Source organism: Panthera tigris, chromosome B1, assembly GCF_018350195.1.
Source record: "Panthera tigris isolate Pti1 chromosome B1, P.tigris_Pti1_mat1.1, whole genome shotgun sequence".
In the NCBI taxonomy this organism is placed as follows: domain Eukaryota; kingdom Metazoa; phylum Chordata; class Mammalia; order Carnivora; family Felidae; genus Panthera; species Panthera tigris.
In genome coordinates, this window is record NC_056663.1 from 59319927 (window position 1) to 59332209 (window position 12283).

Below are 12283 nucleotides of genomic sequence, written 5' to 3' on the forward strand. Positions count from 1 at the left end.
TGATATCCACCCGGAAGCTGGGCAAATGAGTTTCTTTCCACACAGAATGAATAAAAACCTAGATTAGCATCAGCGCTTCCTGAATTGGAGCTATTCTACTTGAGGGTCCTTGTAGGGGAGCCCACTTTCCTAATCTTCAAGTTAAGTAGTCATTTAATGAGGCATACTTTTCGTCTTTGAATCATAGTTTTGTAGAGCTAAAGGAAATCTCAGAGGTCCATCATTTTCAATCTACTTATTATATGATACAGAAATAGTCATACAGTTTTAGATAGTACATGACTTTGCTTGGGTCATAGCTTTGATAGTATCAGCAGAGCGGGGAACCAAAATCTAGTTTAATGTGTCCTAATCCAAGGGTCTTTTTTTACCACAAAATGCTGGTTTTGAGAAAAAGTTACTAGAACCAGTTAGAAGTTGAGCCTGGGATTTGCTAACTGATTGTCACAAGGTCTTTCTTGCAAACCATTTTTACTGTAGTTTTTTTGAGTTTTTTCTCTTTCCTTTCTTTTTTTTTTTTTTTTAAGATTAAAACACATTATTGATTTTCTGTTGAGGGCTTTGAGAGTTAGTGGAGAAACATGCCAGTTTTGCCAGAATTAAAACAACCTTAGATTAAAATAAGTGTATCATGAACTCTTTGAGAAAATAATGTCTTTTAAATGTTACGTTCATAATTTTAATTCCTTCAGCTTTTTTTTTTCTTTTTTCTTTTCTTTTCTTTTTTTTTTTTTTTTTTGACAGAATGAGCGTGAGTGGGGGCAGGGGGTATAGAGAGAGGGAGAGAGAGAGAGAATCCCAAGCAGGCTCCACACTGTCAGCACAGAACCTGACAGGGTGGCGGCGGGACTCAAAATACAAACCATGAGATCATGACTTGGGCTGAAATCAAGAGTCAGGTGCTTAATCAACTGAGCCCCTAATGCAGATGCCCCTAATGCATTCAACTTCTTAAACATGTGAGATAGTTTTTTTTTTTCCTAATACACTCTGAGGTATCTTTGAAAATAAGTGTGTCCAAAGACCTAAAACTTTGGATATCAAGCAGTCCCATGATAGTGCTTTTTAAGGTAATTTGGATTGCCTGTTGATCATTCTGACTCTTCACTGTAGATGAAGTTTCATTTACAGTTCACTTGAAATTCTGCAGAGGCTGGTTATCCAGTGTTATCTGTGTCAGCTGCTTCTCTTTATTCTTTTTTCCTCTGGCCATCTCATTGTTCTTAAAGATGAAAGGGATTGAAGGAAATGTTGCTGACTTTTTAAATAAATGTAGTAGCAGAAGAGGTCATATTTTACAGTGTAATCTCACAATGAAACAGTGAAATCTCCCAATGTAAAATTATTTTGTTATTCCAGGCCCTCGTTACAGACCATCTGAAGTTAGTACCGTGCATCTTTTTCAGTAACTTTTTATTTGAATACCAAAATAATATATATCTGTTGTAGACGATTTGGAAAGTACAGACAAGTACAGAGAAGAAAGTAAAAATCATTACTTGTAATGCTAGTAATTAGTGATAACCACTGTTAATATTTTGGTGGGGCTTTTTTTGTTAGTATATATATTTTTTGTTTTCTTTTTAATAATGGGATAATGCATTTGTAACCACCTTTTTAATATGCAAATATTATTTTCCACTTTTAAATGTTCTTCTATAGCATCATTTTTCATAGATACATATTGTTCTATCATGTGGATATACCATGATTTCTTTAAACAGTTCTTTTTTGAAAGACATTCAGTTTGTTTCTGGTTTTCCCCTAATAAAGTTGTCACTGTCATAGGCCTTGTGATGGAAGAATCTATGATTATTTCTCATAAGACTTTCCAGAAACTGTTTGGATATTTATGAGTGAAATCTAAGGCAAAGAACAATTAAATAATAACATAGTATTACATAATAAACCAGTGACTTAATGTTAATTTTCAGTATAGTGTTTAGTTCACATTTATCCTTATAGTTTAAAATGTCACTGTATTTAGGTTGATTTACAATTTGAGTGACAAATGATTTAATTTTAACATAAGCCACTTTGAAAACTGTATTCTTGAGATTGCACGTTAAAGTTTCACTTCACGTGTCTGACTTTTAGTCCATATATTTTTCATGACCTTAACATTTTAAAGATCTTTTCTGTTGTTAATTTCCTGAGGGTTAATTATTTGCTTCCTTTTTAAAAGTTTAAATGATTGAATACTATACAGTATAGTGATTATGTAATTGAGCACTTTATTGGTAATATGTATTTGTCTCAGACTAATCTCACAAGATTTTCTTAATAAATTTAGAATTCTTGCATATATCTACAGTATGAACCATTTAGAATTGGTTGCATAATATATAGTACTTTATACTATAAACCTCTACACGTTAGAACATGTTCTTTTTGAGCTTTATTTCATATACCAATGCCATGTTAAATTTTGAATTTTCAATGTATTATACTTGCATCAGAATTGGATCATTTCAAGGATGCCTGGGTGGCTCAGTCAGTTAAGCCTATGACTCTTGATTTTGGCCCAGGTCATGATCTCATGGTTCATGAGCTCAAGCCCCACATTGGGCTCTGCCCTGATAGCTGAGAGCCTGCTTGAGATTCTCTCCCTCTCCCTCTCCCTGCCCCTCCCCTGCTTGTTCTCCGCCCCCCCCCCGCCCTTCTCTCTCTCTCTCAAAATAAATAAATAAACTTTATAAAAAAAAGAATTGGATCATTCCATAAGATTTTTTTCTTATGAATATTGGAAATATTGGTCTTTCTGATCAACTATCTTAGCTATAGCAAATGAAACTAATTTTTGTCAGAACTGTCGAATCAGTTCATGTCACCACCTTTCTTCCCTCTAACCCTACTACCCCTCTACCCTCAATCAAGTAAAAATTACTTTTTTGTGATACTTTATATATAAGGATATTCATCAGATGTCCTTTTATTATATTTAGGGGTACAAGTGAGTGTTTCTTCCATAAACTACAGGTTCCCCAAGGAATGAAATTTTTATTCATGTTGTATCTACCCACTTGTATTGTGCTATGAATTGGGCGAAATAATTGGGAGTCAAATATTTTGGTGTTATTCAGTTAAACTTAATGAACATACTTGATTGCTAGTGGAACTCTGTATTTCCTAAACAAGTTTATTGATAATCTCAAACTTTCTGATGCAAATTGATTTTTATTTAGAATTGCGCAGATGTCTTAGTGTCTCTAAGTGTCAACTAAATAAACATTTTTCTTTTAGGATTTGTTCATACAGATATGACGAAAGACCTGAAAGAAGAACATTTAAAGAAAATTATCCCTCTTGGGAGGTTTGGAGAACCTATTGATGTGGCACATGCGGTTGTGTTTCTTTTAGAATCACCATATGTTACAGGGCATGTTCTGGTAGTGGATGGGGGATTACAACTCACGATATAATTTACAGATTATTCAATTAAAATAGTGATTATAATCAAAGGCACACTTGGGCTGTTGATTTATTTGTATTTGGGCTGTTGATACCTACATGGGTGACATTTGCTAATCAAACTTATTGATGCTACAAATACTATTTCCATTTTTATATGAATATGTCTAAAAAGATCAGTGTGTGACCAGTTGTGTTTTCTAAATGCTAAGAACCTTATAGGCTGTAGCGATCTTAACATATAGACATTTGCAAGTGCTATAAACAGACATTATTTTAATTTACATATTTTGTTGCAAAAGTGGCAAAAATTATATGGTCTAATGGTCATGAATTACTTCATTGTATCAGGCAAAATTCTCTAGAAGTTAACCTTGTGAGCCATTGCTAAGATAAGAGTATTTATAGGGCATTGGTTAGTTGTCAATATTTTAGCAGTCCTGCCAAAGTTAAACATTGTATTCCTTTTACATATGCCTTAGAAGATCAATTTTTACACAGGTTGAAAAAAAAACATCAGATACAGGCATAAATTTAGAATCCAATTTCTTTGAGTGCATTACTCCTGATTAAGCAGCTGGACAAAATAATTTACAAATACAAGTGTGGTACAGTTGATCCATCCTATAGAATTTCTCAAAGTGATGTGTAATAATAACCTTTAAGGTTTTAATATCTCGTATAGTAATGAGCTACATAGATATTATCAACTTAGGAAATAGAAGTAGTTTTTTTGTGTGTGTTTTTTTATCCTCAAAACACTAATTTTAGCAAACTACTTAAAAACAGTGTAAGAAATTATGACATTTTAAAAATTCAGAATATTTTGTATGAGTGAATGTAATAATTTTTATAAAATTTTAGAAATAATTACTTATGAATAGCATAAATGATACTTTAAGTAAATATGCAGTAACAGTGAATAAGATGTCTTTATAAGGAACAGTTAAAGCATTAATTTTAAAAGAAAATATTTGCCCGAGAATGGAAGACACAAACTGAAATATCAGGCAACATCTATTTTCCATTGAACTCTTTTCTGGGGAATAGTGTGATATTTTAAATGTCACTGGATTCATGTTGATTTTTATTATTTATCGTTTTGAAATATGGTTTAAATATTTACTGCACTTTAAAAAGTAAGTTTTATTGGAGCTGAACATTATTTTATGTAAACAGATTTTATTTTATATTGCAAGTCAGTGCAAAGGTGTGAATTGGATGTACTAAATAAATGCAATGTGATAAAAGTAATAAAAATAAAAAATAAAAAGTAATAAAGTCAGATCTAATTTCTATGTCAAGCTTCCTGATTCCTTAAAAAAATGATTTTAAATTTATCTTCAACATAATCTTTACTTAAAGAAGTTTAGGAAGTAGGAAAGTTAATTAGTGTGAGTAAAATGAGTGTCACTAATCAAATTGTTTACTAAATGCTAGCATGGTAATACTTGGATTTTATCAGGCATTAACAGTTCCAGGTGCATAAAAGAAATGGAGCAGTCTGGATGGTTTCCAGTGTTGTAGCTGATGCTTTTAAGGTAGGAGAGTTTATGGAGAGGAGTAGGCCATTTTTCTAATGCTGCCTCACCTGCAGGCCTTTAGCTACCTGCATTTCTTGTTTATAACATCCCACGTAGGTTTGAGTTTCTTTCTCTGGATATCACATCTTCTGAAATCATCAGTGAGGGTGATTTGACTGGTGATTAGGAAGAAAGCAATACATTTCACTGACTTAATGACATTAAAGCTACAGATAGGTTTAACCTTTAAGTGTGTGTATTTGTACTTCAAGAAATAAAACCTTTTTAACTGTTACAGCCCCCTCACCCAGGTCATAACAAACTAGTAGAATACGGGAAGAGATCTTGAAATAGGTAAAATAAGCCTTTACTGTTCCATTCCAGGCGAATTCTCCTACTCCCTCTGACCTGGTAGAGTTTGCAATTTAATGCATGCATCCTGTTGCTCAAATCAGTTGGCAGGTGTTTTTTATGCGCAGCCATTCAAGAACTTCAGTGAATTCTTAACAACTTGGCAAATATACAGTTGACCTTTGAGCAACATGAGTTTGAGCTGTGTGGGTCCATTTATATATGGATATCTTATAGTATAGTACTGTAAATGTATTTTGTGATTTTATTAACATTTTCTCTAGCTTTATTGTGAGAATACGGAATATAATACATATAGCTCACAAAATGTTTTCACTCACTGTTTATGTTGTTGGGAAGGTTTCTAGTCAACAGTAGGCTATTAATGGTTAGTTTTTGGGCATCACAATATGTGGATTTAAGACTGTGCAGGTGGTCAGTGTTCCTAATCCCCTGCATTGTTTGAGGGTCAACTATATTCAAATTATCTAATAATTAAGTGTTTTTTAATATTCATTTCATCTTTCAACTACATTGTGAGCTCCTGGGAATAAAGACCATATGGTGTTTTCATTCATTTAGTTAATTAAGAAACCAAATATTGATTGAATTCCAAGCAGGCTCCAAGCTCAGTGCAGAGCCTGACTTGGGGCTCAACCCCACAACCATGGGATCATGACCTGAGCTGAAATCTAGAGTTAGATGCTCAATATACTGAATCACCCAGGCTCCCCTAAACCACCATGATTTTTTGGTTTAAGATCATCAGTCCATTACTTTGTCCTGTTGTTGGTGATAGTCATTGAGATATATCTGTTCTGACTCTTAGTGTGTATCCTGGAATATTCTTTTTCGATCAAATCCCTATGATTTACTTTTTGGTAATTTATCTTTTTTGGTCATTTATTTCTAATTTTGATGCTTACTTTCAATTTAAAACTTAATTTGCTGTGGGGCACCTGGGTGACTCAGTTGGTTAAGCATCTGACTCTTGATCTTGACTCAGGTCATGATTTCATGGTTTGGGAGTTTGAGCTCCCCATTGGGCTCTTAGCTGAAAGTGAGGAGCCTGCTTGGGATTCTCTCTCTCCATTTCTCTGCCCCTCCCCCTGTTCTCTCTCTCTCTGTCTCTCTCAAAATAAACATTAAAAAAAAAACAAACCTGAATTTGCTATGCTAAGCCAATCAACTATTTTCTCTTAGGCAATAGACCTTAGTTTGAATAATTACCAGAAATTTAATTTAGAATTCTTGGGCTAATAGTTGAGATAAGGGTAGTATCAGTATTACCTGCAGAACTTTTTTTTTTCAAAAGAATATTTTTAATTGAAGTATAGTTGGCACACAATGTTATGTTAATATCAGCAATTGAACATAGTCATTCAACTACTTTATATTCACAACTGTAGCATCTGTCACCATACAACACAATTATAAAACCATTGACTATATTCCCTATGCTGTACCTTTCATTCCTGTGATTTATTCATTCTGTAACTGGAAGCCTGTACTTCCCACTCTGCTTCACCCATTTTGATTACTTCCTCCTATTAGCTTGACTTCTGTATTTAGGGGTATGTTTTATTTTTTGTTTGTTTTGTTTTTGATTCCACATATAAGTGAAATCATGTGTTGTCTTCCACTGTCTTATTTCACTTAGCATAATACCCTCTAGGTCCATTCATGATGTCACCAATGGTAAGATCTGATTCCTTTTTGTGGCTGAGTGATCTTCCAGTGTGTGTGTGTGTGTGTGTGTGTGTGTGTGTGTGTGTGTGTGTGTACCACATCTTGTGTATCCATTCCTCTACTGATGGGCACTTGGATTTTTTCTCTATTTTGGGTATTGCAAATAATGTTTCAATAAACATAGGGGTGCGTATATCCTCTTCAATTAGTATTTTCATTTTCCCTAAATAATTACCCAGTAGTAGAATTACTGGATAATATGATATTTCTATTTTTAGTTTTTGAGGAACCTCCATACTATTTTCCACAGTGGCTGCACCCATTTACATTTTCACCAACAGTGTACAAGTGTTCATTTTTCTCTACATCCTTGTTAACCCTTGTTATTTCTTGTCTTTTTGATTTTAGGCATTCTGATGGGTGTAAGGTGCTATCTCATTGTGGTTTTAATTTGCATTTTCCTAATGATTAGTGATGTTGAGCATCTTTCCATATGTTTGTTGGACATCTGTATGCCTTTTTTGGAAAAATGTTGAATGAGGTCCTCTGACCATTTTTAATGGGATTATTTGGGATTTTGATGTTGAGGTGTGTGTGTATAATAATAAAATCTTTATCCATTTATCAGTCAGTGGACATGTGGGCTGCTTCCAATCTGGCCTGTTTGAAATAATCCTGTTATAAACATAGGGGTGCATGTATCCTTTTGATTTAGTGTTTTTGTATTTCTTGGGTAAATAGTACAATTGCTGGATCTTAGGATAGTTCTTTTTTTAACTTTTTGAGGAACCTCCATACTGTTTCCCGGAGTGGCTACACCAGTTTGCATTCCCACCAGCAGTGCAGGAGGGTTGCTTTTTCTCCACATCCTCACCAGCCCTTGTTTTTTGTGTTGTTGATGTTAGCCATTCTGACAGGTATGAGGTGATATCTCCTTGTAGTTTTGATTTGCATTTCCCTGATGATAAGTGATGATGAACATCTTTTCATGAGCCTGTTGGCCATCTGTATGCCTTCTTTGGAGGCATCTTTTATTTTTTTACCATAACCATAGTGGTTATTTTTTTATTATTCTTTACTATTTTATTTTTATTTATTGTGAAGTTACCTAACATACAGTGTAGTCTTGGCTTCAGGAATAGATTCCTGTGATTCATCACTAACATACAGCACCTAGTGCTCATCCCAGCAAGTGCCTTCCTCAATGCCCATCACCCATTTTCCCACCCCACCAGCCCTCATTTTGTTCATTGTATTTAAGAGTCTCTTATGGTTTGCTTCCCTTTCTGTTTGTATCTTATTTTTCCTTCCCTTCTATGGTCGTCTGTTAAGTTTCTCAAATTCCACATATGAATGAAATCATATGATATCTGTCTTTCTCTGACTTATTTCACTTAGCATAATACCCTCCAGTTCCATCCACATTGTTGCAGATGGCAAGATTTCATTCTTTTCATCACCAAGTAGTATTCCATTGTGCATTTATACCTCACCTCCTTTATTCATTCATCAGTTGATGGATATTTGGGCTCTTCCCATAATTTGGCTATTGTTGATAGTGCTGCTATAAACATTGGGGTGTATATGTGCCTATGAATCAGCACTTCCATATCCTTTGGATAAATTCCTAGTAGTGCTATTGCTGGGTCATAGGGTAGTTCTATTTTTAACTTTTTGAGAAACCTCCATACTGTTTTCCAGACTGGCTGCGCCAGTTTGCTTTTCCACCAACAGTGCAAGAGGGTTCCCCTTTCTCTGCATCCTCGCCAATGTCTGTAGTTGCCTGAGTTGTTAATTTTAGCCATTCCAACAGGTGTGATGTGGTATCATATTGTGGTTTTGATTTGTATTTCCCTGATAATGAGTGATGTTGAGCATCTTTTCATGTGTCTTTTTGCCATCTGGATGTCTTCTTTGGAAAAGTGTCTATTCATGTCTTCTGCCCATTTCTTCCCTGGATTATTTGTTTTTTGGGTGTTGAGTTTGGTAACTTCTTTATAGATTTTTTTTACTGTTTATTCAATATGTTATTTGCAAATATCTTGTCCCATTCTGTAGGTTACCTTTTAGTTTTGCTGATTATTTCCTTCGCTTTGCAGAAGCTTTTTATCTAGATGAGGTCCCAATAGTTCTTTTTGCTTTTATTTCCCTTGCCTTTGGAGATATGTAAATTAAGAAGTTGCTGTGGCCAAGGTCAAAGAAGTTGTTGCCTGTTTTCTCCTGTAGGATTTTGATGGTTTCCTGTCTCACATTTAGGTCTTTCATCCCTTTTGGATTTAGTTTTGTGTATGATATAAAAAAAGTGGTCCAGTTTCATTCTTCTACATGTCATTGTCCAGTTTTCCCAACACCATTTGCTGAAGAGACTGTCTTTTTTTTCCATTAGATATTCTTTCCTGCTTTGTCGAAGATTAGTTGGCCATACATTTGTGGGTCCATTTCTGGGTTCTCTATTCTATTCCCTTGATCTATGTGTCTGTTTTTGTGCCAATACCATACTGTCTTGTTGATCACAGCTTTGTAATACAGGCTGAAGTCCGGGATTGTGATGCCTCCTTGTTTGTTTGTTTTTCAACATTATTTTGGCTATTCAGGGCCTTTTATGGTTCCATTCAAATTGTAGGATTGTTTATCCTACCTTTGTTAGGAATGCTGGTGCTATTTTGATAGGGATTGCATTGAATGTGTAGATTGCTTTGGGTTGTATCGACATTTTAACAGTATTTGTTCTTCTGATCCATGAGCATGGAATGGTTTTGCACTTCATTGTGTCTTCTTGAATTTCTTTCATAAGATTTCTATAGTTTTCAGCATACAGACCTTTTATCTCTTTGGTTAGGGTTATTCCTAGGTATTTTATGGTTCTTGGTGCAGTTGTAAATGGGATCATTTCCTTGATATCTCTTTTGGTTGCTTCATTATTGGTGTATAGAAATGCAACTGATTTCTGTACATTGATTTTTATGTCCTACAGCTTTGCTGAATTCATGTATCATTTCTAGCAGTTTTTTGGTGGAGTCTTTCAGGTTTTCCATGCAGAGTATCATGCCATTCGTGAAGAGTGAAAATTTGACCTTTTCTTTGCCAATTTGAATGCCTTTTATTTCGTTTTGTTGTCTGATTGCTGAGGCTAGGACTTCCAACACTATGTTCAACAACAGTATGAGAGTGGACATCCCTGGCTGATCTCAGGGGAAGGCTCTCAGTTTTTCCCCATTGAGGATGGTATTAGTGGTGGGCCTTTTATATATGGCTTTTATGATGTTAAGGAATGTTCCTTCCATCTGAACTTTCTTGACGGTTTTTATTAAGAAAGAATGCTATATTTTGTTAAATGCTTTTTCTGCATCTATTGATAGGATCATATGGTTCTTATCCTTTCTTCTATTAATGTGATGTAGCACACTGATTGATTTGCACTTATCAGTATACTAATCAATATATTAATTGAACTAGCCCTGTAGCCCAGGAGTAAATCCCACTTGATCATGGTGAATAATTCTTTTAACATACTGTTGAATTCAATTTGCTAGTATCTTGTTGAGAATTTTTGTATCTATGTTCATCAGGGACATTGTTCTGTAATTCTCCTTTTTAGTGTGGTCTTTGTCTAGTTTGGGAATCAAGGTGATGCTGGCTTCATAGAATGGGTCTTGAAGCTTTCCCTCCATTTCTATTTTTTGGAACAGCTTGAGAAGAACAGGTATTAACTCTCCTCTAAATGTCTGGTAGCATTCCCCTTGGGAAGCCATCTGGCCCAGAACTCGTATTTGTTGGGAGATTTTTGATAACCAGTTCAATTTCTTCACTGATTATGGGTCTGTTCAAATTTTCTATTTCTTACCTTTTGAGTTCTGGTAGTGTGTAGGTGTCTAGGAATTTGTCCATTTCTTCCAGATTGCCTCAGTTTGTTGCCATATAAATTTTCATAGTATTCTCTAATAATTGTATTTCTGTGGTATTGGTTGTGATCTTTCCTCTTTTGTGATTTTATCTATTTGGGTCTCCTCTCTTTTTGAGAAGTCTGGCTAGGGGTTTATCAATTTTGTTTATTCTCTCAAAAAAACGGCTCTTAGTTTCATTGATTTTCATTGATCTGTTCTATCTTTTTTATTCTATATTGTTTCTTTCTGCTGTTATCTTTATTATTTCTCTTCTGCTGGCTTTGGGCTTTCTTTGCTGCTGCCTTTCTAGCTCTTTTAGCTGTGAGGTTAGGTTCTGTATTTGGAACCTTTCTTGCTTCCACACATCGGCCTGAATTGCAATGTATTTTCCTCTTAGGACTGCCTTTGCTGCACACCAAGGGTTTGGACTGTCATATTTTCATTTTCATTTATGTCCATATATAAATTTCTTCTTTAATTTCCTGGTTGAGCCATTTATTCTTCAGTAGGATGTTAACCTCCATGCATTTGGAGGCTTTCTAAATTTTTTCTTGTGGCTGATTTCAAGTTTCATAGCGTTGTGGTCTGAAAAATGCATGGTATGATCTCAATCCTTTTATATTTGTTGAGGGTGACCTAGTATGTGATCTGTTTTGGAGAATGTTCCATGTGCACTTGAGAAGAATGTGTATTTTGCTGTTTTTGGATGAAAATTTCTGAATATATTTGTTAAGTTCATTTGGTCCAATGTATCATTCAGAGACATTGTTTCCTAATTGATTTTCTGCCTAGATGATCTGTTCATTGTTGTAAGTGGAGTATTAAAGTCCCCTACAGTCACAGTGTTATTATCTATACATTTATTTATGTTTGTGATCAATATATTTATATATTCGGGTGTTTCATGTTGGGGGCATAAACATTTACATTTGTTAGCTCTTTGTGATGGATAGACCCCTTAATTATGATACAGTGCCCTTCTTTATCTCTTGTTACAGTCTTCGTTTTAAAATCTAGTTTATGTGATATAAGTATGGCTACTCTGGCTTTCTTTTAATTTGCAATAACATGATAGGTGGTTCTCTGTCCCCTCACTTTCAATCTGCGTGTGTCCTTAGGTCTAAAATGAGTCTCATGTAGGCAGCATATAGATGCATCTTGATTGATTGATTGATCTTTTGATTGGGGCATTTAGTTGATTTATATTCAGAGTGATTATTGAAAGATATGGATTTGGTGTCATTGTGTTACCTGTAGGTTTTGTGCTTGTGATGATGTCTCTGGTCCTTTGTAGTGTTTGCAGCATTACACTCACAGTCCCCCTTAGGATCTCCTGTAGGGCTGGTTTAGTGGTCGTGAACTCCTTTAGTTTTTGTTTGGGAAAGCCTTCTCCTATTCTGAATGATAGCTTTGATGGATAAAGGA

At 34.8% G+C, this 12283-nt stretch overlaps 1 protein-coding gene across 4 annotated transcripts in view; it reads left to right on the forward strand.

The window, feature by feature from the left end:
* Nucleotides 1-12283, forward strand: part of CBR4 (carbonyl reductase 4) — a 97439-nt gene that overhangs the window by 17236 nt on the left and 67920 nt on the right. For 2 of the 4 annotated variants that reach the window (XM_007097165.3, XM_042983657.1), the window contains exon 5: nucleotides 3244-4689. The exons of the other annotated variants lie outside the window; for them this stretch is intronic. In XM_007097165.3, the coding sequence (XP_007097227.1) occupies nucleotides 3244-3422 (179 nt within the window). In that variant the 3' untranslated portion in view covers nucleotides 3423-4689. Of the gene's footprint in view, nucleotides 1-3243; nucleotides 4690-12283 lie in introns of those variants that run through there. 4 annotated transcript variants of the gene reach the window in all.